Source organism: Marmota flaviventris, chromosome 1, assembly GCF_047511675.1.
Source record: "Marmota flaviventris isolate mMarFla1 chromosome 1, mMarFla1.hap1, whole genome shotgun sequence".
Taxonomy (NCBI): domain Eukaryota; kingdom Metazoa; phylum Chordata; class Mammalia; order Rodentia; family Sciuridae; genus Marmota; species Marmota flaviventris.
Window position 1 is genome coordinate 215,204,252 of NC_092498.1, and position 25,355 is coordinate 215,229,606.

Sequence of the window (25,355 nt, forward strand, 5' to 3'; positions counted from 1 at the left end):
ATTATAAACAGGTTTGTCACTTACATGAGCATCTGCCTAGGTGGGGAAGGGGCTGCAGGTGTGCAGGGGCTGCAGGTCTCCACCCTGAGACCCACCCAGTAAGTGCCAGTCACATCCCCATCTCTGAGACAACCAAAAATGTCCCCATGATTCCAAATGTGCCTCCAGGGACAGTATGCCCACCTGAGAACTCTCCCGGTGCGAACCCCAACTCTGGCTCCAGCACAGCCTTTCTGGTCCCCTGAGCGACCCCTGCACGTTCCCCAGGGCCCCACACTCAAAGCATCCCTCGCTGCGCTCATCACCAGCTTCTCCTGCTGGGTCACCACCTGGCTGTCACCTTGATCTTCACCTTTAAGCCCAAGCCACGTCCTCCCCCCTTTCCTCATTCAGTCCCCCTCCCACCCACCCTTCCCTCTCCCCCTCCCCCAGGCCTCCCAGCCAGAACCCAGCTCCAAGCTCAGGCCTCAACAGTCAGGCCAAATTCCTTGTCTTGACCCTGGGGGACCCCTGCTCCATTCACTCACCCTCCCGCTTTTCCTCACTGACTCAGTGCTGACACCTCGACAGGCCGGAGCCCCTGCCCTGGGGGACGCAGATCAGCTGGGTGTGCCACGTCCAGGGTGTGGATGCTGAGGGACACTCGGGAGGCAGCGGGGGTTCAGAGGAAGCACCTCACCTGTTCCGTATTCAGGAAGTTCTCTCCAGAGGGGATGTCCCCTGAGCCCGTCACAAAGGATGGATTGGCTTTGAGGAGGCAAGGAAGGGTGTCTGACGGGGACTGGCATTCGCTGAGACCCGGAGGACGCAGGATGAGCACTCGGCTCAAGATCCCCTGTGGCATGCATGAGTGGGAGGGCCACCCGGAGCCTGAAAGGCCTTTCAGTCACACAGAGACGGGTCAGGGTCACCACGTGAAAATGCACACTGATGACTCGGCCGGGGCAGGTGGAGGAGTTCAGGGGCGACTCCCTGCTCCTGCCCACCCCCTCCTCTGCCCTCCACCTCTGCCCGGGATGGAGACTCCCTGGGGAGGAGAAGGGACAGAGTCTTCCTGCTTCCCAGCGCAGCCTCTGGCGGGCACGGAGGCTGGAATCTGTTCTCCACTGTCAGACTGGGGCTCCCATTGTCCACCCTGGACACAGAGCCATGTCCTCAGGCCACTAAGGACAAGCCACGCCACGCCCCCGCCTCGGTTTCCCTCCTAGCCTGTGTCCCAAGATGACCATGTGAGGATGGCTGTAGTGTCGGCCCCAGCACCATGTCCCCCAGACCTGGCGCATCACATGAGCTTGGTCAAATGCCCATCAGCCTCGTTGTTCTTCCCACCACTCGGGCTGGGCAGGAGTACCCCACTCCAGCCACCTGGTTCCCCAGAGCGTTTGATCCTCAGCCCTAGGGAGCGGGGCCACCCTGGGCTTTACGGATGGGGCAGGGGAGGCCCACAGCACTACCAGGCTGCCTCGCCAAGATTAGGACCCAGTCCCAGCCCCACACCAAGGCGGGGCTCACTTCAGCCCCGGTGTTCCTCGACCACCCACCTCCCGGGCTGAGGGGAGTCTGGAACTGGCTGTGCCCCTCCTGCACTGGAGAACACCTCCTGGGGGACCCTCCAATGCTGGGTCCAGCCTTCTCCCCCCCGACCTAGCTTTGCCCACACCACTCTCCTGCTCCACCCTGTCCATATCCTCTCTGCCCAGACACCCGTCTCCAACACCCCAAACCTGCTAGAAGAGTGGGTCCTCTTAGGAGATTTGGTCTTGGCTCCCAGCATCCTTTGCTCTGGAATATTTCTCTGAAGTTCGGTTTCCTCCTTTGCCCTGGTTCACTCAGCAGATCTCCCTATTGGGACTAAGAAAGGACTCCCCCCCCCCCGGGTCCCAGCCTCCAGAAGCTCCCGGCCTGGGATGGGGCACTTCCTGCAGGAGGGACACCTCTGAGCCTGAGTTTGCCACCAGGGAAGCTCCAGGGGACTGTCGCTCTCTGTTGCCAGACTCCTGCCCGGCAGGGGTGTCCTGGACAGGAGCAGCAAGCGTCCCCAGAGAGACCCTGAATCTAGGGCACTGGATGAGTTCACTTGGGCTAGAGGCTGGGGGGGGTGCCTGTGCCCGAGTCTCCCCCATGGGCCCAAAGAAGGGCATGAGAAACTGGGGGAGGCCAAGGGAAAGTGGGAGCGAAGGAAGGTGCCGGAACTGATGAGGAGCAAGGCCAAAGAGAAGAATGTGACAGAGGCGACCGGGAGACTGGGCCAGGTGTCATGGGCTGAGATAAGGAATAGTGTCACAGCAAGATCCAGGACAGAGGTCCCAGCCCCAGGTTGGGACACATGATCACGTGGGCAGAGGGAGGAAGGAGGTCTCCTCAAGGTGAAAGGGGTTAGCTGAGGTGGACTGTCACAGAGCAGCTGGTCGGGAGGGAGGGAGGGGGAGGGAAGGAAGTGAGGACCAGGGTGGGGGGTTCCCCAGCAAGGCCCCAGCCTCCCTCCTCCTGCGCCGCAGCCTGTGAGGGCCCCACTGGGGCGGGCGTCTGTCCTCCGTGGGGGGAGGTACTGAAAGGGGGGATGGATGCACAGAAAGACCAAAAAAGAGGCCTGAGGGATGGACCCGGGCCGTCCTTCTGTGGTCAGAAGCCTGAATGGGCCTTGCCGCCCCTCGCGGGGTCCCTGAGGTGGGGAGGAACGGAGGTGGCTAAGGTGACGCCCGTCCTGGTGGTGGTGAGCAGGCGCCCAACCGCAGCTCACCCTGCCGCACCGCGCTCACCCAGGGCAGCAAGGAGCGCTTCCACTGGCAAAGCCACAACGTGAAGCAAAGCGGCGTGGACGACATGGTGCTGCTGCCCCAGATCACCGAGGACGCCATCGTGGGCAACCTGCGCAAGCGCTTCATGGACGACTACATCTTCGTAGCCTGGCCGTGGGCAGGGGGCAGGCAGGGAAGGGATGCAGGGACAGGGGAAGGGCTGGGCGGAGAGGGGCATGGCAGGTGCACGGAGACATTCAGGGAAGGACATGGAGGGCCTGAGCCATGGGCGGAGAGTGGGTGCATGGACAGAGGGTGGCTGGGCATCGAGGGCCCTGGGCTGGAGACCGAGGGCAGATGAAGTATCAGTGGGCTGTACTGGGAGGTAGCTGTACCTGTCCCTCCTCCCCCTGCCCCAGGGTCACAGTCCCATTTTCTGGACGAAGCCCAGTTTTTTCCTAAGAGACTCAAGGTCCATCTGAGCATCTCTGTGTCTCCCTCCAAGTAACGGGGCTCAGGGAATCCCCAGGGGAGCAGAAGGAGGCCATAGGGTCCTTGAAGGACAAAACCCTCCCAACACTCCGTGGTCCTTAACCGTCTCCCAGACCTACATCGGCTCGGTGCTCATCTCCGTAAATCCCTTCAAGCAGATGCCCTACTTCACTGACCGTGAGATCGATCTCTACCAGGGCGCGGTGAGGCCGGGGTCAGGCGGGAGGAACAACCCAAGACGCCCAGCCCTGGCCTGGGCTGACACCTGCCCTGCCCCCCCAGGCCCAGTATGAGAACCCCCCGCACATCTACGCCCTCACAGACAACATGTACCGCAACATGCTCATCGACTGTGAGAACCAGTGCGTCATCATCAGGTACGGGGCGGGGGAACCCTGATGGACCCTCCGGCCGGCACCTGCTCAAACATCACCACTACCCCAAGGGTGGTTTCCTGGAACTCCCAGTCCCAACAGCCTTGCTCTCCCTCTCTGCCCCTTCCCGCCTCCTGGCTTACTTCCCTCGCACCGGATCACTTCTGATATATTTTATTGATTCATTCTGTCACTGGCCGTCTGTCCCTTGTAAATGTCAGCTCCATGAGGACAGGGATTTCCATCTGCCTTGGTCACTACTGTCTCCCCAGTCCCTGGAATAGTGCTGGGTACACCATAGGTGCTCAATCAATGAATGAGTGATGGGGCAGGCACTTCTACCACCCCCACCCACTGACCACTCCTTCTTTCCTCTACCCCAGTGGAGAGAGTGGAGCTGGGAAGACAGTGGCCGCAAAATACATCATGGGCTACATCTCCAAGGTGTCTGGCGGGGGAGAGAAGGTCCAGGTGAGCAGCAGCAACCCGACAGGCCGGGTCTCCCCCAGCTGCATCTCTGCTCCACCTGACCCTGACTGACCTCTTTCCACCTGCCTCTGTCCCCAGCACGTCAAGGACATCATCCTGCAGTCCAACCCGCTGCTGGAGGCCTTCGGCAATGCCAAAACCGTGCGCAACAACAATTCCAGCCGATTTGTAAGTCTCCACCACCCACCTGGAGCAGCTGCTCCCTCCAAGCCAACCTTCTCGACCCCCCCCCCGACCACACACACACACACACACGTCACACACGTTCACACATGCACACACACACACACACACACATGTCACACACATGCACACACACGCACACACACGCCACAGACATGCACACACGCACACACACATGTGCACATGCACACACGCACACGTGTACACACACACATACACACACACAGCCAGGATTATAGCCCCGGTGGAAATTTAGCAGGAAACGCCTACTTCTGGAAGGGAGACTCACTTCCTACTTATGGTCCGTTTGAAAAAGGGTCCCCCATTGTCAGGACTGTGGAGGCCATGACACCTCTGTGTAACATCCTTAAATACTCTCCTGGTGGCAGCCACGAAAACTTCCTTTTCAGATTTCAGGTCCAATTTATTCCTCCATTCATCCTTTCAACAAAGAGTTCTTGGGCTTCTTTTTGTGGGTGTCAGGGGCTGGGTAAACAGATCTGGATTTATGGTCTGGTTCTGTCACTGTTTAACTGTGTGGCCCAGTTGGGAAAAAAAAAATGATGTCATCTCTTGAGGCTCCCGCTTGCTCATCCATAAAACGGAGATGATGTTACACTGCGATGTAAATAGACCCCACACCTCCCGCCACCCAAACACTTCAGCATGGATATCACTGATCATTGTCCAGTATAAATTTGAAGCTTTTCTTTAACTGCATACTGCAAAATACATACATCCAAAGTGGACCACTCTAATTTTTATGTGGTGCTGAGGATTGAACCCAGCGTTCAATCCATCACCATGACTCCTGAGTTCCCACTTGGCCCTTTCGTCAACCTCTACTCCCAACTGACAGTAGAAGCAACCACTTTTCTGATTTATTGTTTGCCACATATTCATTTCACCTGCTCTAGAACGTCTTCTAAGTGAAATCACATAATATTATTATTTGAATAATACACATAAAAACACAGATGAGGGCCGGGGTTGTGGCTCAGTGTCAGAGCACTTGCTTCGCACATGTGAGGCGCTGGGTTCAATCCTCAGCACCACATAAAAATAAGTAAACAAAATAAAGATATTGTGTCCATCTATAACTAAAAAAAAGTTTAAATATTAAAAAACACGGATGACTGTCAAAACATATATACATTTTACTGTACAATTTTAGTGTACAATACGGTAAATAGTCATTACATGCTACAGGTGTTGTGTAAGATGACGATGTAATTTGTATTGTTTTTGGACAGGGGTGGTAGAGGACTTTCTTCCCTCTAACCTCTGGCCAGAGTAGAACTCAGATGGTGTTAGAGACCAAAGAAGGGGTCTTTGGGGCCCTTTTGGGGAGAGCATATAGGAGATGCCAAAGGACCACGGGGATCCACAGCATCCCACAGAGACGTGGAGGCCTCTGTGTTAGGGTGCAGGGACTTGGAAACTGGTTGATAAAATGTGATGATACCAGGACTGGTACAGCTAAACGGGTAGAATGGTCATTGCTTGCCCAGGGCACAACCTGAGCAAAGGCCAAAGGGGCAGCTGGTGAAAGGAGCAAGTACTTTATAAGTGGGTGTAGGAAGAGGAAGGAGAGGGAAGGCCAAGAAGAGACAAGAGAAGCAGGCTCCCAAGACCCTTCCTAGGCTTTGCACCACCTGCACTCTGGCCCTGGGGACTAATGTGGTTCTTTGCGATTCAGGGCGTTATCATTTATGGTATTAGGTAATCATACCTAACAGTGGACTTCAGTGTGACACATTTATACATGCACATAATGTAATTTGGTCAGTTTAATTTGGACACTGGTCCCACCCAGTGTTCAGCCGCTGGTTCTGCAGCTGGTGGCAGGGATCCTACAGAACTTCCCCTTCTCCTCCTCCCGCCCTCCCCCAGGGCACTCCCTCTACTTGGCTCTTCTCCGAGATCCAGCGCCACCATTTTTACCCCTTTTTTCTCTCTGGATTCCACCTAAACCCAAATGACCCTTGATTTTCTGAGTCTGGTTTATTTGGCTTAACATAAAGCTCTCTAGTTCAATTCGTTTTCCTGCAAATGACGTGATTTCCTTCTTCTTTGTGTAGTCTGTATTCTTACTGGATGGGGGTGATAGAAAGTAAAGCTCCATCTGTTCAGAGACCACCTTTTCTTTCTCCGTTCACCTGTTGATGGGCCCCGGGCGGTTTCGTGGCTTGGCTAGGTGATGGTGCGTGGATCACTACGGTGTGATGACTTTAAATTCTTTTGGATAAATAGCGAAGAGTGGAATAGCTGGTTGCGAGGTGACAGCTGGTTCAGTGGCGGTGCCATTCCGAGTCCTTTGAGGAACCTCCACACTGACGTCCACCGTGGCTGCACTGATTCGCCACCCCACCACCAGAGTATACGTGTTCCTTTCCCCGCGTCCCTACCAGGATTCACTATTTGTGTCCTTGATGTCTCCAGGGCAAGTACTTTGAGATCCAGTTTAGCCGTGGCGGGGAGCCAGATGGGGGCAAGATCTCCAACTTCTTGCTAGAGAAGTCCCGCGTGGTCATGCAGAATGAAAATGAGAGGAACTTTCACATCTACTACCAGGTGCAGGGAAGGGCCCATGGGGCTGGGCCACAGGAACCCCAACTGGACCGCAGGGGTTGGGGAGGGAGATAATGGGAAGGTCAGTGTCCAGGGAGCCCACGAGGGCTGTGCTGGGTCAGCTCCAGAAGCATGAGCATCGCTCACCCTCCAGCTGCTGGAAGGGGCCTCGCAGGAGCAGCGCCAGAACCTGGGGCTCATGACGCCCGACTACTATTACTACCTCAACCAGTCAGACACCTACAAGGTGGATGGCACCGATGACAGGAGCGACTTCAGTGAGACCCTGGTGAGTACCAGACACCACTGCAGCCCTCAGCCAGTCCCTAAGCCCAGAGAAAACCCTCTCACATTATAAATAAGGTAACTGAAGCCCAGAGAGGCACAGAGACTTGTCCAAGGTCACACAGCAAGTGAATGAAAGAGCCAGGCCAGGCACCCCAAATGTTCTGACTCTGAATCTATGCTGTGGCCCCAGGGGCAGGGTGGAAGCCAAGGTTGGTTTTCCCTGTTGTGCCCACAGAGTGCCATGCAAGTCATTGGGATCCCACCCAGCGTCCAGCAGCTGGTTCTGCAGCTGGTGGCAGGGATCCTACACCTGGGGAACATCAGTTTCTGTGAAGAGGGGAATTACGCCCAGGTGGAGAGTGCAGACCGTGAGTGTGGGCGCTGGGGAGAGAGGGGAGCCTACGTGTGTGTGAACTGCTTCCTCCTGATTCAGAACCCACGAGGACAATGTCATTGTCACTGGGCAAGATGTGGAGTCCCAAGGGGCTGACCCTGTCCCCTTTTGCCCTGGCCTGGCAGTCCTGGCCTTTCCTGCCTACCTGCTGGGCATTGACAGCGGGCGGCTGCAAGAGAAGCTGACCAGCCGCAAGATGGACAGCCGCTGGGGCGGACGCAGTGAGTCCATTAACGTGACCCTCAACGTGGAGCAGGCAGCCTACACCCGTGACGCCCTGGCCAAGGGACTCTATGCCCGCCTCTTCGACTTCCTGGTGGAGGCGAGTGGAACCGGGGCTGCGGGACGTGGGCTGTGGGGCTAGGTGGGCACCCGGTGCCTACCAAGTCCTGGGCTTGAGCCCACCAAGCGGAAGAGGCAGACTTGACTCCTCATCTCACCAACTCCTGGCTGGGGATGGAGGCGACTCTCGGCACAGGCGGCAGGGGATGAGATGGGAGATCCGGAAGCTCCTGTGCTGTGGCACGGAGCCCTGGAGGGAAGGGACTGCTGGAGACTCCAGACCTGGACTGGCATCAGGGCAATGGGGACGGAGGGGGGGTGCATTTGAGAGCCAGGAGGAGGAGTGTTGAGGGGACAAAGTGACGGACACATGGGGGCAGAAAGGAACAGGACGTGCCAGGGCCAGTAACAGTCAGGACCGTAACAAACACGTATAGCCCTTAGGCACCGTCCTAAGTGTTCTATGTGCATCGACTTCTTGAATCTTCAGAAAAATACCCATAAAGTACAGATTAAGCATCCCTAATCTGAAAATCCCAAATCCCAAATGCTCCAAAATCCAAGACTTTTGAGCACTAAAATGAGACCACAAGTGGAAAATTCGGCCCCTGACCTGATAGACTGTCAAACTGCAGATATGCCAGGTGCGGTGGTACAGTCCTGTAATCCCAGTGACTCAGGAGGACTGCAAGTTCAAAGCCAGCCTCAGCAACTTAGTGGGTCCCTAAGCAACTTGGGAAGTCCCTATGTCAAAATAAAATATATATATATATACACACACACATATACATATATATATGGTCTGGAGATGTAGTTCAGTGGTAAATTGCCCCTGGGTTCAACCCCCGGTACCAATCATACATATATAATATGAAGGTGCACTAAAAATATTGTATAAAATGAACTTCAGGCTATGGGTAGAGAGTGCATATGAAAGAAGTGAGATTTGTGTTTGGATTTGGGTTTCATCCCCAAAACATCTCATTATATACCTGCAAATATTCCAAAATCAAAACTCTGAAACACTTCTGGTCCCAAGCATTTCAAATAAGGAATACTCACCCTATAGTTGGTTTTTGTTTGTTTGTTTTAGAGCTGGGGACTGACCTCAGGAGCACTTTACTACTGAGCTACATCTCTAGTCTTTTTCTTTTTTATGTTGAGATGGGGTCTCACTAAATTGCTGAGGCTGGCCTTCAACTTGTGATCCTCCTACATCAGCCTCCTGAGCTGCTGGGATGACAGGCGAGCACCACTATGCCTAGCTCTAGTTGCTTTTTAATTAGTTTTTGCAGTGCTGGGAATCAAACCCAAGGCCTCACATATGCCCACAGGTGCTCTAACACTAACTATACCCCCAACCCAGTAGTTGCTATAATTAATCCATTCTTTTGTGTATGTGTGTGGTGCTGGTGATTTGAACCTAGGGCCTTGTGCATGCAAGGCAAGCACTCTACCAACTAAGCTGTATCCCCAGCCCAATCCATTCTTTTGATTAATTTTTTTTTTGAGATGAGTCTCACTGTTGCCCAGGCTGGTCTCGAGCTACTGATCTCAAGGGATTCTCCTGCCACATCTTCCCGAGCATTGACACTACAGGTGTGCACCATGACACCTAGCTTATTAATTCGCTTTAGAGATGAGGAAACAGAGACACGGAGAGGTTAAGTGGCAGAGGTGGCTGCCAGATCAGGAAGCCCAATACTCAAACACTTGGATCTCTCATAAGGGTGACTGATTACAAGGTGGGAGGACAGAACATGGCACTAGAGAGAAACTGGTGAGAGGGGACACGGTCCATGAGCACAGCTAAGAGCACATCAGGAGAGTGCTGACCAGATGCCCACTGACTGCCGTCCCCACCACACTACAGGCCATCAACCGTGCGATGCAGAAGCCCCAGGAGGAGTACAGTATCGGTGTCCTTGACATCTATGGCTTCGAGATTTTCCAGGTTTGGCCACTGCACCTCCAACCCCCAGCCCACACCTGTCCTCCATACAACCTGGGGTAGCCCGTGGCCACCTAGCATCAGCCCACTGATGGAGGGACCCCTTTCCTCCCTGGCAGAAAAATGGTTTTGAGCAGTTCTGCATCAACTTCGTCAATGAAAAGCTGCAACAAATCTTCATCGAGCTCACCCTGAAGGCTGAGCAGGTGGGCAGCGCAGCCAAGTGGCATGGGATGGGTATTGGGGTGGGGTAGGACCTTGAGAGTCACCGAGCCACTGGGGACACCCCAGCCCCTGATCCCCACCTCCCTGCTTGCCCCCTGTTAGCCAACTCCCCAGCACCCGCATGAAATCCCAACATCATCGACTCAGAGAGAGAAAGGGTTATTCTGGCCCACGGCTTTGGAGATTCCCGTCTAAGATTGGATGGACCCATAGCTTTGGGCCTCTGGTGGGGGTGCCAGATGGCAAAGCACATGTCAGAACAAACTGCCCACCTCGTGGCCAGGAAGCAAGAGAGAGAGAGAGAGGAAGGGGAGGGTCCCATAAGTCCCTTCAAGGACATACCCCCAATGGCCTAAAGACTCGCACTAGGCCCCACCTCCCCTAAGTGCCACCACCTCCCAAGAGCACCACTCCGTGGACCAGGCCATCATACAGGCCTATGGGGGATACTCAGCATCCATACTGCAGCCCCCGCCGGCACTTCCCTGCATTTCCCTCTGCCTCGGAAGCTGGTGGTTTATCCACCAGGTCCTGTTGAGTGTCCATCTGGGAGGATCGGAAGCAGGGACATGGTTCCCTGGCACTTCCTGCCTGCCCCACCCAGGGCCAGAGACAGGCCTGGGAGAAGAGATGGGTGGCACTGGGCACAGCTCCTCCATCCACCCCTCCCGCCCCCTTCCCCCCAGGAGGAGTATGTGCAGGAGGGCATCCGCTGGACCCCCATCGAGTACTTCAACAACAAAGTCGTCTGTGACCTCATTGAAAACAAGCTGGTGAGGACTGACCCACTTCCAGAGGTCTCGCTGGGCCTGGGAGACCCGGGAGTGGGTTATGGCAGCCTAGGGCCCCTCTAGCCTAGGCCCAGGTCTCCAGCAGATGAAGCACAACTGGAATATCCCCTCAGCCACCTGATGCGTGGCCTCTGCCCCTCGGCTGAGCTGTCATTTCTTCACTGGACATCCCCCTGGGCTCAGAGGGGTCAAAGTCATGAATTCCTCCTGGGGTCCCCCGCTCTCTCCTGCACTCCATGGAGCACACATTTCTAAGTCCTCGACCACCAAAAACCACTTTTTCTGACCCGTGGGAAGGAACTCTGGGTCTCGCGGTTAGGTAGGAGCCTTCCCACCGGAGCGACACCAGCCCCACTGCCACCATCGGGGCGAGTATCACGCGCCCTCCCCGCCCGCTGCAGCCCTCTGCACCTGCTGGCCTCTGGGCTCCCTCTCTGGGGCTGGCGACTGGCCAGGGCAGGACCAGCCGACTAAGCTGCCCTCTGCTCGCCCTGGCAGAGCCCCCCGGGCATCATGAGCGTGCTGGACGACGTGTGCGCCACCATGCACGCCACAGGCGGAGGTGCCGACCAGACGCTGCTGCAGAAGCTGCAGGCGGCCGTGGGCACCCACGAGCACTTCAACAGCTGGAGCGCGGGGTTCGTCATCCACCACTACGCCGGCAAAGTGCGTGCTCCCGCCCCCGCCCCGCCGCTGTACTCCCCCCAGGCGACCCCTCACAGACCCCAAGGGCTCCAGCTTGCAGCCCTCCAACACCCAGATGGGAAGGATCCTGCCAGGACCCCCAGCCAGGGCCGCAGGGTTCCACCAACATCCTCCTCCGGCCCTCTCCCTACTGACCACAATGATGAACCCATGGACCGCAGCCACCACCGAACCTGGGAACTCTTCCCCAAAACTGCCTGCACCCACCCCTGGTCCCCCCAAGGAACTCTCTGGTCTCCGATCAGGGCCACAGCCTGCACAGCCAAAAGGGCAGCTGCCCCAGTAGACAGGCAGGACAACTTGGGCAGCAGGCACCAGTCCCTCCCCTCTGCCCAGAAAACCTCAATGTGAGCAGCAGCCCCTGACTCTGGAACCCCCCTTCTTATCCCAGTTTGGAAAGCAAATCTCCCAGGCCCCCAGGCCCATGCTACAGGCTCCCTGCAGACCCTACCCAAGGCTCCAGCAAGCTCCTCCCTGGCCACTGCCTCTTCCCCACTGGGAGGACTATAGGCCCTCTCCTCATGCTCCTGACCTCATGGGGCAGCAGACATTCCCAGGGGCCCCTGCCCAGGCTGCCTCCCACCATCCACCAAAACAGGTGGGAGTGCCTGTCCTCAGCCAGGGCTGCAAAAGCAGGTGTATAAAGAGCTTCCTCTTTAGAAAGCAGCCCCAGCCCACCACCCCCTATCAACAGCCAGGGCTGTAGACCCTCCCCAAACACAGCACCCCCAACCCCCAAGTGACCAGGATGAGGTAATCCAACCTTGGGAGTTAATCTTAAGCAGCAGACTCCTGGGCACCGGCTCCGGGGCTGCAGTTCCCCACCCTCCAATCTGAACCCTAACTCCTACCTCGCCCTGGCTCTGATCCAAGCAGCAGGATTTCAACCCCCACATCCCTTCACCTGTGACTTGGGGTCACACACTCTAACTTGAACTTCAGACCTCCAGGGAGCCCTGGCACCAGTGGTAACCCCCAATCCTCTATTCTAAACCAGAGATCACCCCAAACCAGAGCTGTAGCTAACTCTCATCTTCTCACCCCAGAGCAGGTCCACCCCCACACACCCAGTCTCTGGGCCTCACCCCCATGACACCCCTCCCTCCAGGTCTCCTATGACGTCAGCGGCTTCTGCGAGAGGAACCGGGATGTCCTCTTCTCTGACCTTATAGAGCTGATGCAGACCAGCGAGCGGTGAGTGGCCCGGGTGCTGGGGCCTCCAGGCAGAACCCCCATGGGGATGCAGGGAGGATTGGGGACCACTCCATCTTCCCCAGAGCTCCCACTGTGGCACTGACGCTGTGGGGGTGGCTGTGTGGCCAAGGCATGGTTCTGATCTCAGAGAATCTCCAGGTGCTGGGGATGTAGCTCAGTGGTAGAGCCTGGCGTGCTGGGGCTCTGGGTTCCATCCCTAGTACATACAGCTCCAGGTACTCAGGTCCCCAGCAGAGACATCTGAGTCGGATTCCTTACATCTCCCTCCAGGAGCCCAGGCATCCATTGATGACTATGAATCAGCCTCCTCATATCAAAGAAAACATTTGGCATTTGGTTTTTTGGGATTGGCTAACTTCACTTAGCATTATCTTCTCTAACTCCATCCATTTACCTGCAAATGCCATAATTTTATTCTCTTTTATTGCTCTGTAATATTCCATTGTGTATATATGCCACATTTTTTATCCATTCATTCACTGAAGGGCATCTAGATTGGTTCCATTGTTTAGCTATTGTGAATTGTGCTGATAAAAACATTGATGTGGCTGTGTCCCTGTACTAGGCTGTTTTTAAGTCCTTTGGGTAAAGACCGAGGAGAGGGACAGCTGGGTCAAATTGTGGTTTCATTCCCAATTTTCCAAGAAATCTCCATACTGCTTTCCATATTGGCTGCACCAATCTGCAGTCCCACCAGCAGTGTATGAGTGTGCCTTTTTCCCACATCCTCGCCAACACTTATTGTTGTTTGTATGCATAATAGCTGCCATTCTGCCTGGAGTGAGATGAAATCTTAGAGTGGTTTTAATTTGCATTTCTCTAATTGCTAGTGATGATGAACATTTTTTCATGTATTTGTTGATTGATTGCACATCATCTTCTGAGAAGTGTCTCTTCAGGTCCTTGCCCATTTATTGATTGGGTTATTTGTTTTTGTTTTTTTTTTTTTTTTTGTTTGTTTGTTTTTTTTTGGTGTTTAGCTTTTTGAGTTCTTTATATACCCTAGTGATTAGTGCTCTATCTGATGTGTGAGGGGTAAAGATTTGCTCCCAAGATGTAGGCTCTTTATTCACCTCACAAATTGTTTCTTTGGCTGTGAAGAAGCTTTTTAGTTTGAGTCCATCCCATTTATTGATTCTTGATTTTAATTCTTGTACCACAGGAGTCTTATTAAAGAAGTTGGGGCCTAATCCCACAGGATGGAGATTAGGGCCTACTTTTTCTTCTAATAGACGCAGAGTCTCTGGTTGTATTCCTAAGTCTTTGATCTATTTTTGAGTTGAGTTTTGTGCATTGTGAGAGATAGGGGATTAATCTCATTTTGTTGCATATGGATTTCCAGTTTTCCCAGCACCATTTGTTGAAGAGGCTATCTTTTCTCCAATGCATATTCTTGGGACCTTTTTCTAATATAAGATAATTGTAGTTTTGTGGGTTAGTCTCTGTGTCCTCTATTCTGTACCATTCACCAGTCTGTTTTGGTGCCAATACCATGCTGTTTCTGTGACTATTAGTATAGTAATAGCAACTATACTAATAGTTATCTGTAGTATAGTTATCTCAACATCATAAAGGCTATCTATGCTAAGCCCCAGGCCAACATCATTCTAAATGGAGAAAAATTGAAGGCATTCCCTCAAAAAACCGGAACAAGATAGGGACGTCCTCTTTCACCATTTCCATTTAACATAGTTCTTGAAACACTGGCCAGAGCAATTAGACAGATGAAAGAAATTAAAAGGTTACACATAGGAAAAGGAAAAACTCAAATTGGCACTATTTGCTGATGATATGATTCTAATCCTGGAAGACCCTAAAAGTTCCACCAGAAAACTCCTAGAACTAGTAAATGAATTCAGCAAAGAAGCAGGATATAAAATCAACACCCATAAATCAAAGGCATTTCTGTATATCAGTGACAAATCCTCAGAAAGGGAAATGAGGAAAACTACCCCATTCTCAATAGCCACCCCCAAATAATAAAATACTTGGGAATCAACTTAACAAAAGAGGTGAAAGATCCATATAATGAAAATTATAGAACCCTAAAAGAAAGAAATCAAAGAATACCTTATAAGATGGAAATGCAATTCCAATCAAAATTCCAATGACATTCCTTATAGAAATAGAAAAAGCAATCATGAAATTTATCTGGAAAAATAAGAGACCCAGAATAACTAAAGCAATCCTTAGCAGGAAGAGTGAAGCAGGTGGCATCACTATACAGAGTCTGCATTCTAATAAGACCCTCCCAGACCTCCTGAGGATCCAAGGGCACATCAGAATTTGAGAACCATTAGTTTAGATCAGGGCTGTCCAATATAATCATATCCAACATCATTCAAGTAATTATTTTTAAACAGCCTTATTGAGGTGTAATTTCCATGTCATTAAGTTTTCCCATTTATGAAATGTAGAATTTAATGACTTGTAGTAAATTGACAGAATGTAGGTGCAGCCACCACACAATTCAACTTCAGAATGTTTGTTTCACCCTAAAAAGATTCCTCATGTCAATCTACAGTTAATCCCCACTTCCACCACCTGTAGAGTTCTAAACGTTCCAGTAAGCACACTTAAAAAGTGAAAAGGTGGACTAATGAAACAGGTAAAATTAAATATGTTCTAGTTAACTCAATATCATTATATATATATATATATATATATATATATATACACACACACACACACACACACACACACACACACACACACCAGGGCCTCACACTAGGCAAGTGCTCTACCACTGAGCTACACCCCAAGCCCTTTATTATTTTGAGACAGGGGCTCATTAAGTGGCCCAGCCTGGCCTCAAACTTGTGATCCTCCTACCTCAGTCTCCTCAATCCAGCTATTCAGTCACACACCACTACGAAATATTACCATTTTTAACATATAACCAATGTAACAAAAAAAAAAAAAAAGAAAGAAAGAAACATTTCACAGTTTTTGGTCTTTGGATACCAGTGTATACTTTAATAATTGCAGTATGTCTCAATTATGAATAGGCCACATTTCAAGGACCTCAGTAGTGAGATGGGACCAGTGGCCGCCATATTGGAAAACACAGAACTAGAATCATGATTCTCCTGGTGGGGTCCCTAGACCCACAGTATCAGCATCACCTGTGAACTCATTAGACGTTATTGGTCAGCCTGGTGCAGTGGTGCACACCTGTGTCCCAAATCCCTGAGACAGAAGTTCACGGACAGCCTCAGCAATTTAGTGAGACCTTCAGCAACTTAGACTTTGTCTCAGTAAAAAATGAGATCTATGGATTTCACTCAGTGATAAAACACTCCTGGGTTCAATCCCCAGAACCAAAAATAAATAAATAAATAAATGAGAGAAGAAGAGGAGGAGGAGGAGGAGGAAGAGGGAGGAAGGAAGGAAGGAAAGTTGGGTCACGGTCCAGACCTATCAATGAGAACCTCCTAGGTGGGCCCTGGCAGTGTGTGGTACCAAGCTGTCCTGAAGATTCCCGTGATGCTTCGCTGATTGACCTATTTTTCTATTTAACTCTGATCTGTGTTACTTGCTACCCGAGTCATGCATGACATAGAGCAAACCCAGTGCAGATAAATCAAGGAACGCACAGGACAGCACCAACCCACACCTCACTCACCACAGTCCCCCCCCACCCCCCGCTCTGTTTGCATCGTGGCTCGAGGCAGCCCCATCGGCCCCAGGGTCCAGCTGCACCCCCAACCTTCCCTCTTCCCGCCCAGGGCCTTCCTCCGGATGCTCTTTCCTGAGAAGCTGGATGTGGACAAGAAGGGCCGTCCGAGCACTGCTGGCTCCAAGATCAAGGTGGGCTTGGGACAGACGAGGGAGAGTTGGGCATTAGAAGGGCTGGGTCCCACCCTGTCCAGTCCCCAGAGTGGGTCCCTCCTGGTTCCAATGTCGGTCTCTCCCCCATCCCTAGGGCCATTGCGTCTGTCTCTGGCACCCTCTAGCAGGCACCATCTTCCACCTCTAGGTTTGGGAGATTAAATCAATTTTCTTTACCACTTTTCCTCTTCTCCTTCTCCTCTGCCTTCTCCTCCTCCCTTTTTTCTTCCCCATCATCTCCTCCTCCGCTGCTGGGGATGGAACCCATGGATGGGCCTTGCACCTGCTAAGCGTGGACTCTACCACTGAGCCACACTCCCAGCCCCCGTGTTGGAGAGCATGTTCAACATACAAACAAAATTGACCATCTTACCCATTTCTAAGTGCACAGGTGTGAAGTGTGTCCGTCTCCAGAACTTTCTGACCTTCTCACACTGAAGTCCTGTTCCCTTTAAACACTATCGCCCCAGCCCCTCCCCAGCCCCTGGCACCCACCACCCTGTTCCGCTGTCTCTGAATCTGATGATTCTAGGGGACCACCTGTGAGTGTGTCCTTGCCTGGCTGGCTGATCTCACTGAGCACAGTGTCTACAATGTCCCTCCGTGTGGCGCCATGTTGAAGAATTTCCTTCCTTCTTCGGAAGTCTTTTGGCTACTATAAACAATAGTGCGATGAACATGGGGGTCCCGTTCTAATAATATATGAGCACCCTTTTCTTTTCTTGAGTGCTTACTGCATACTGGCAGCAAGCATGGAACACGGATACACAAGGAGCTTGTTCAGTTCCACCCCCAAGGCTCAGAGAGGGTCACTCACTTGCCAAGGCCACACAGCAGAACCTGAGTCACTCCCACTAGTCCTCCCCCCAGAAGAATTCTTTTCGGCTCACCCTATTTCCTGGGGTGACTAAAATACACAACCTAAGGCTGGCCTCTCATGCATGTACACATGATTCTTTACATCCCAAATCCCTGTCTCCCTAAAGGACAGGTAGAAACGTTCTGGGCAACATGGTCCCCTGAATGGTCAGCTACTCGGTCTGCAAACATTTCCTGAGCACTTACTATGTGCCAAGCTAAGCATGGGGAGTGTGGCACGTGCAAGAGCTCCCAGCTGGAGGGCAGGGCAGACCCAGGATATCACCCCTCTTGGTGGACACTCAGAGGTGTGCACTCTGTGCTCCATCAGCGCAGACCCCAGCCCCGCCCGCCGTGGGTGTGTCTGTTTCTTGGGTGGGGAAAGGAGAGGGGCCATCTGTGCTCCCCTCACCCTGCCTTCTCCTGCGTCTCAGAAACAAGCCAACGACCTGGTGGCCACTCTGAAGAGGTGCACCCCCCACTACATCCGCTGCATCAAACCCAACGAGACCAAGAGGCCCCGAGACTGGGAAGAGAGCAGGTGACGTCCCCTGGCCAGGTCTGGACTTTGGTTGGACCAGTGCATGCCACCTGACCCACAGACTGACCCCCCATTCCAGGGCCCATCCCAGGACTAACCCAGGCAGCCCCAAGGGCCAGCACGAAACCCCTCAGGGCTCCTAGGTTATACTCAGCACTGACCAAGACCCCCCTGACCCCCGGGGTGACCCTAGACTGACGACAGGCTGACCCAGGGACAAGCACAGCCCCCAGCCTCAGTTCCCCAGACTCAAAGTCCAGAACTGACCCCAGGACTGACCACCAGGATGAGCACAGCCTCCGTCCGTCCCCAGGCCCCACGGGGGCTGAGTGGAGTCCCAGACCTCAGTGCTCACCCTGAACAGCCCCCAACACAAACCCAGCCCTGCAGGACCTGCCCTGCCTTCCCCACGCCCAGCAGCCCCCAGCCGCAGGGTCTCAGGCCGCCCTCCCACAGGGTCAAGCACCAGGTGGAGTACCTGGGCCTGCGGGAGAACATCCGGGTGCGCAGGGCCGGCTTCGCCTACCGCCGCCAGTTCTCCAAGTTCCTGCAGAGGTGAGCGCTCGGCCCAGCGGCCCCAGCAGAATGACCAGCCGCCCTGCCCCAGATGCCCCACACCCCACCCTCTGCTTCCAGGTACGCCATCCTGACCCCTGAGACCTGGCCACGGTGGCGTGGGGACGAACGTCAGGGTGTCCAGCACCTGCTTCGGGCGGTCAACATGGAGCCGGACCAGTACCAGATGGGGAGCACCAAGGTCTTCGTCAAGAACCCAGAGTCGGTAAGTGGGAGCAAGAGAATGAAGAGAAAGGAAGAGACCAACCTATGGCATGGCCCCGAGTCCTTCAGGCCACCGTGTGACCTTGGGCAGGCTTCCTTGTCCCTCCAAGCCTGTTTCCCCATTTGGAAAATGGTGAGAATAACAGCCCCCGCCCCCTGCAAAACTGGGGTGAGGATTAGACAAAACAGGAAGGCTTGCTGGGCTCTGTGGTGCACACCTGCAATCCCAGTGCCCCAGGAAGCTGAGGCAGGAGGATCTCAAGTTGGAGGCCAGCCTCAGCAACTTAGCAAAACTCTATCTCAAAATAAAATAAAAAGGGCTGGGGATGTAGCTCAGGGGCAGAGCCCCCTGTGCCCAAGCCTTAGGACCCAAAGCAAACAAACACTGCCCAGTGACAGGCACACAGGAGCTGCTCTGAGAAAGCCACATTTGCTGGATGGTTCTTGGTGGCCAGGAAGGTGGGGGAGGCCGCCACCTATCCACAAAGGTCTGTGTCCCCTTGTCCTTCCTTCACCCTTTCCTCCACTGGTTTTTCTGCTTTCATTCTTTTTTTTTTTTTTTCTTTAATTTTTTTTTTTTCGCTTCTTTCTTTTTGGTCCTGGGATGAGCCCAGGGCCTCACGCACGCTAGTCGAGGGCTCTACCACCCAGCTACACCTTCAGCCTAAAATTTCTATTTTCAAGCTTTGTTGGCTGGTGGTGCTGGAGATGGAACCCAGTCCTGGCCCGGCTCTTCCACTGAGCTACACCCGACCCCTTTTTCCTTCTTTTACATGATTTTGTATTGCTTTTCTTCCTTCCTTCCTTCTTTTCCTCCTCCCCTTCCTCCTTTCCTACTTCCTATTTCCTTTTTTTTTTTGTTTATTGATTCATTTGAGACAGTTTCTCACTATGTCCCCAGGCCGGTCTCCAACTCTCCACCCCCCACCTCTGCTCTGCAGTGGCCGGGATCACAGGTGCCCGCCACCTCCCTCTTCTTCATTCCTCATCCACGAGCACAGGCAGCTGCTAGGCCTGAACTGTAGGTCACGTGGGGACCTTCTCATTCCAAGGCCTTCCTTGAGCCCAGTCCACGTCCTCAGCACAGAGATGACCCCTCAGTGGGCTTCGGTGGGCTCTGAGCCTCTTACCTGGAAGCTGTGCCATCCCCATGCCACCCTGATTTCGGGGGGGGGGGGGGAACAAAGTGACAGTGACAAGAATAAAACCCTAGGACAGGAAAAAAAAAAAAAAAAAAACCCTAGGACAGGGATCCCCCGAGCGCCTGTCCGGCTGCCTCGTGCTGCCACACTGGACTCCCAGGGGAAGCCTGGGTTCCCTCGGCAGCAGAGAAAGGGCGTGGGCACTGGGGCCAGGCTCAGGGCCAGCCAGGTGCATGTCACACACATAACAGTGGCACCTGCTCCAACCACACCACAGGGACTTTATGAGGACAACAGATTGTTGAGGTGATCCTTCTGTTTCTGTAACTTAAAAGCAATTCTTCTCAGGCTGGGGGTAGCACACCTGCCCAGCAGGCACGAGGTCCAGTGCCAGCCCCGCCAAACAACCACAAAGTAGATGATATCACTGACAAAAACCCTTATCACTGGTCAGAATTGCCCACGGTTAAAACTACACCTGGGATGATTTAATTTGTAACAGGCAAGGAAAAGAAAATGAGAGGGGGAGAGGAAGAAAAAGGAGAGAACAGAAAGGGAAGAGAGAGAGAGAGTGAGCCCTCTTATTAGTTACTTGGAGATCACAAAATCTGTCTGGAAGAGACCAAAAACTGATACAGAACAGGGAAAAAAAAAAAAAAGAGGTAAAATAAAACCACCACTGGCAAAGACTAAGATAACATCAAGTTTTGACCAAAATTTCAGTCTGCAGACTTTGATTCGGGTAAGTTGGACTGGGTAGAAATAATGAGACAATGGCAGAAGTTAGGTGATCAATTTATTTTTTATTTTGGTACTGGGGATTAAACCCAGAAGCACTTGACCACTGAGCCACTTTCCAGCCCCCTCCCCTTTTTTATGGTAGTTGGACACAATAGCTTTATTTTATTTATTTATTTATTTTTATGTGATGCCGAGGATCGAACCCAGGGCCTCACTCTACCACTGAGCCACAACCCCAGCCCCTTTCCCAGCCCTTTTTATTTTTAGTTTTGAGACAGGAACTCACTATGTTGTTGAGGCTGGCCTCCAACTTGTGACCCTCCTGCCTCAACCTCCCAAGTCACTGGAATTACAGGCATGTACGTCACCGCACTCAACTTGGATCAATTTCATTCCCCCCAGATAAAAAGTCTTTATTTTCTCTGTTCCTATAAAATTTGATCACCAAATTCTGGTCTGGAAGCCAGAAGTCTGAGAACAAGCTGGCTCATAGGAAGACTCTTTCTCTGCCTCTCCTTAACCTCGGCAGCTGCCAGCAATCCATCGTCCCACCTGTGCCTTCACCTTCGCACGGCCTCCTCCTTGGCATCTGTGTGTCCAAATCCCCGTCTTCTTATAAGGACACCAGTCCAACTGGAGTCAGGGCCCACGCGAGTCCAGGACGACCTTGTTGTAACTTCATCACATCTGCAAAGACCCTGTCTCCAAATAAGGCCACATTTATGGGTTCCGACTGGGCATGAACTGGGGGACACTATTTTGTGTCCTGTCCTGGACACACTCAGCCACAGGTATATATTCACCTAGGCTGTGCCTGGGTACACGTGTCTAACACAGATACACTACCCTGGCCCAGACACAGTGGTCAACAGGTATTCGCTCCAACATCATAGATGTACGCGTCCATCAAATATGCTTTCATGTAGCCCAGACACACCTGACCATTAGATATGCCCTTACCTGGCCAGGCACATCGACCCACTGTACCTGGAGAAACTCCAATTTAATTAGGTCTCTCTCCTCTTAACATTCCAGCTCTTTAGACAGGAATCTTCATTTCCCAAATTGAAAATGGATCCTTTTCACTGGGCAGAGATCAAAAAGGCTGGAGGTGTTTGTTTATTTATTTTTTTTTTAGTTATAGGTGGACACAATATTTTTATTCTATTTTTATGTGGGACTGAGGATCGAACCCAGTGCCTCACTCATATGAGGCAAGCGCTCTCCCTCTGAGCCACAATCCCAGCCCCTGGAGGTGCATATTGTACCCGCCCAGGACAGCTAAAGGCCGGGGAGGCGGCTCCAGGTTGGCAGGCCCTTCCCAGTCCTGCATGGCTGGTCTCCCTCATCCATTCGCCCTGTCCCTCAACAAACCTCAGACCGTACTCACCAGGCCTTGCCCACAGACCTGCAGGCCCGCAGGCCCCTGGAATGCCAGCAGAGAAACAAAATCAGACACAAGCTCTTTGCAGCAGGGTTCTTAACAGTGAACCCTTCTTCTTCTTCTTCTTCTTCTTCTTCTTCTTCTTCTTCTTCTTCTTCTTTTTTTTTCCTAATACCTTTGTTTATTTGTTTTTATTTTTATGGGGTGCCAGGGATCGAACCCAGTGCCTCACACATGCTCGGCAACTGCTCTGCCACTGAGCACAAGCCCCAGCCCCAGTGAACCCTTCTTATTTGTGTATTTGAAAATTCTCTCTGGGTGAAGTGCTAATTGTTTTTTAATATAAAAAACCCAATTTTATTCTCAATAATGTTTCCCACCATGGGCTGGGGTTGTGGCTCAGGGGTAGAGTGCTCACCTAGCACGTGCGGGATGCTGGGTTCGATCCTCAGCGCCACATAAAAATAAAATAAAGGTATTGTGTCCAGCTACAACTAAAACAAAATATTTTTTTTAAAAATGTTTCCCATCTTCACCTATTGACAAGGCTATCCCTTTTATCATAAAGTTTGATTTGAATTTGAATATACCTCAAGCATCTAATTCAAATTTATTTTTCTACAATCAGCATTTTTATTTTTTTATTTTAAGATGGGACCTAACTATGTTGCCCTGGATAGCCTCAAACTCAACAATCCTCCTGCCTTAGCCTCCCAAGTAGCTAGGACTACAGGCCCGTGCCACCACACCTAGTTGTAGTATTTTAATATCCAGTCAATTCCTCTCCTTGATATGAGCCTCTATCATTATTCCAAATGAACAGTCGTTTCTCACAGTATTTCTATTCTGACTTACCCTATTACAGTTTATTTTTTAAGTCCTCTCTGGGTCTAAACTCTTGCAACTCAAGCCTTTTCTATGCTTTCTGCAAAAATTTTCTTTCCAGGGCTGCCGAATATAGTTGTTTGGGTTATACACTGCACAATCACATGGTTGCTATCACATCAGAATCCTGCAACTCAGATTTTCATATTTTCTTTATTGTATCTTTTTTATTTTTAACTGAGGATTGAACTGAGGGGTGGTTTATCACTGAGTTACATACCTAGCCCTTTTTTGTATTTTGTTATTGTGAGACAGGGTCTCACTAAGTTGCTGAGATTGGCCTCAAACTTGTGATCCTCTTGCCTCAGCCTCCCAACTAGCTGGGATTACAGGCATGTGCCACCATACCTGGCTGCAGTGGTTTTCTAAGATGCACATTGGCTTCTATTTCTACCATCTCTGAAATTGTGGTGTACTTGTTGTGCATGCTCTTAATTAGCAATGTTAGGAACTGTGATGTTACATATCTTACCATATCTGGTGAGTCCTCACAGCAAGTGGCCGGGATCTGAAGCCAGTGAGACAAACCCACACCTATAGTTTAATACAGAAAAAAATATATATATATATATATATTGGGAGGGACCCCTAGGTCAAGTCATCTGGAGAAAGGAAAACACCTTGACCATAGGGCATGGGCATGGGCATGTGTGTGTGTGCATGTGGACACAAAAGCATGTGGGTGGGGTGGAGCCAGGGAAAACAGGGACTGCAGCCTGCGGAGAGGGTAGGACCCACCCAGCTTCCCTCTTGCCCAGCTTTTCCTCCTGGAGGAGATGCGAGAGCGGAAGTTCGACGGCTTTGCCCGCACCATTCAGAAGGCCTGGAGGCGCCACGTGGCGGTACGGAAGTACCAAGAGATGCGGGAGGAAGGTGAGCTGCTTGGGGTGGGAGACTCAGGGTGGGCACAGATGGATGTAGAAGAGCCACACCTTGACCTCTGCCCTGACCCCATGTTAACAGCTTCAAACATCCTGCTCAACAAGAAGGAACGGAGGAGGAACAGCATTAATCGGAACTTCGTCGGGGACTACCTGGGGCTGGAGGAACGGCCAGAGCTACGTCAGTTCCTGGGCAAGAGGGAGCGTGTGGACTTTGCAGACTCGGTCACCAAGTATGACCGGCGCTTCAAGGTGAGGCCCTAGCAGGTGGGCACATCCAAGACCCTGTCCCTGCTTGAACCAGAAGCACTGCCACCTGTCCCGGACACACTCAGCCACAGGTATATATTCACCTAGGCTGTGCCTGGGTACACGTGTCTAACACAGATACACTACCCTGGCCCAGACACAGTGGTCAACAGGTATTCGCTCCAACATCACAGATGTATGAGTCCATCAAATATGCTTTCATGTAGCCCAGACACGCCTGACCATTAGATATGCCCTTTCCTGGCCAGGCACATCTGTCCACAATTACACATTCATCTCACCCAGAAGACCACTGCAGGGCTGGGAATGTAGCTCAGTGGTAGAGCACATGCTTAGCATGTGCAAGGTCCCAGGTTCCATCCTCAGCATTTAAAAAAAATGCCTCAGTCACAAGACCCAAGCACTGTCACCTGGTCCAAGAGCTGTCCTTGAGCCAGGGTACCAAGATCCAGCAAGTGCTTCACCTACCTTGTACCCATTTGCTGGCCCAGTCACCCCTTTTGAGCGGATATACCCTCACTCAGCTTTCTTCTGTTTCTGATATAACTCATATACCTTTACCTGGAGGGACCCCTTCACCTTCACTTCACCACCCCTGCACCTGGGCCCAGGCTGCTCATGCCCCAGGCTCCAGCCACCACCAGCCTCTGGTTCTGCATTCCCACAGCCCATCAAGCGGGACTTGATCCTGACCCCCAAGTGTGTGTATGTGATTGGGCGAGAGAAGGTGAAGAAAGGACCAGAGAAGGGCCAAGTGCGTGAGGTCCTGAAGAAGAAGCTGGAGATTCAGACCCTGCGGGGAGTCTCCCTCAGGTGAGGCCAGGTCACCTGTGATCTTCAGCTGCTCTCACACTTGTTGCCCCACTGTTACCCTGAGAGTCTTACCTACGGCTGTACCTGTAGCCCTCTCTTTGGCCCTACCTGCCACATTCACTTGCTCCTACATTCAAGATCCTTATGCCTCGACAGCTTCGGTCCTTGCACTCATTCTCCTACTAGACTTCACCCAGCCCTTCTCTATTACCAACTTTCCCCGCTCCCCCGTTCCCTCACCTGTGTCAACCCCTCACTTGACCCTTACCTGACAGTCCGTCCCTTGTTGCATCTCACAAGTTAGTTCTTCCGCCACCCTCACCTGTCGCTCTCGCCTGCCTTTCCTCCCACTTCCCCCAGCACGCGACAGGACGACTTCTTCATCCTCCAAGAGGACGCGGCCGACAGCTTCCTGGAGAGCGTCTTCAAGACCGAGTTCGTCAGCCTTCTGTGCAAGCGCTTCGAGGAGGTGGCACGGAGGCCCCTGCCCCTTACCTTCAGCGACACGTACGCCCCTGCCCCAGCATCATC

The 25,355-nt window shown here is 52.3% G+C and overlaps 1 protein-coding gene and 1 long non-coding RNA gene across 2 annotated transcripts in view; one reads left to right on the forward strand and one right to left on the reverse strand.

Annotated features, from left to right (window-relative positions):
• The window catches only part of Myo1f (myosin IF), a 34,588-nt gene that overhangs the window by 5,939 nt on the left and 3,294 nt on the right, over window positions 1-25,355 (forward strand). Inside the window, exons 2-23 of the mRNA XM_027954984.3 lie at window positions 2,764-2,901; window positions 3,344-3,433; window positions 3,513-3,607; window positions 3,988-4,075; window positions 4,172-4,261; window positions 6,719-6,850; window positions 7,002-7,136; window positions 7,371-7,503; window positions 7,655-7,851; window positions 9,685-9,765; window positions 9,882-9,968; window positions 10,674-10,760; window positions 11,277-11,444; window positions 12,592-12,677; window positions 16,427-16,508; window positions 17,822-17,928; window positions 18,385-18,483; window positions 18,565-18,709; window positions 23,619-23,733; window positions 23,824-23,993; window positions 24,679-24,824; window positions 25,185-25,331. Of these exons, the coding sequence (XP_027810785.2) occupies window positions 2,764-2,901; window positions 3,344-3,433; window positions 3,513-3,607; window positions 3,988-4,075; window positions 4,172-4,261; window positions 6,719-6,850; window positions 7,002-7,136; window positions 7,371-7,503; window positions 7,655-7,851; window positions 9,685-9,765; window positions 9,882-9,968; window positions 10,674-10,760; window positions 11,277-11,444; window positions 12,592-12,677; window positions 16,427-16,508; window positions 17,822-17,928; window positions 18,385-18,483; window positions 18,565-18,709; window positions 23,619-23,733; window positions 23,824-23,993; window positions 24,679-24,824; window positions 25,185-25,331 (2,618 nt within the window). The remainder of the gene's footprint in view (window positions 1-2,763; window positions 2,902-3,343; window positions 3,434-3,512; window positions 3,608-3,987; window positions 4,076-4,171; window positions 4,262-6,718; window positions 6,851-7,001; window positions 7,137-7,370; window positions 7,504-7,654; window positions 7,852-9,684; window positions 9,766-9,881; window positions 9,969-10,673; window positions 10,761-11,276; window positions 11,445-12,591; window positions 12,678-16,426; window positions 16,509-17,821; window positions 17,929-18,384; window positions 18,484-18,564; window positions 18,710-23,618; window positions 23,734-23,823; window positions 23,994-24,678; window positions 24,825-25,184; window positions 25,332-25,355) is intronic.
• LOC139702316 (uncharacterized) lies at window positions 20,634-25,186 on the reverse strand. Its single transcript, XR_011704911.1, has 2 exons — window positions 25,093-25,186; window positions 20,634-23,394 (listed from the first exon to the last, which is right to left on the reverse strand). It is a non-coding gene; the product is annotated as an uncharacterized lncRNA (long non-coding RNA).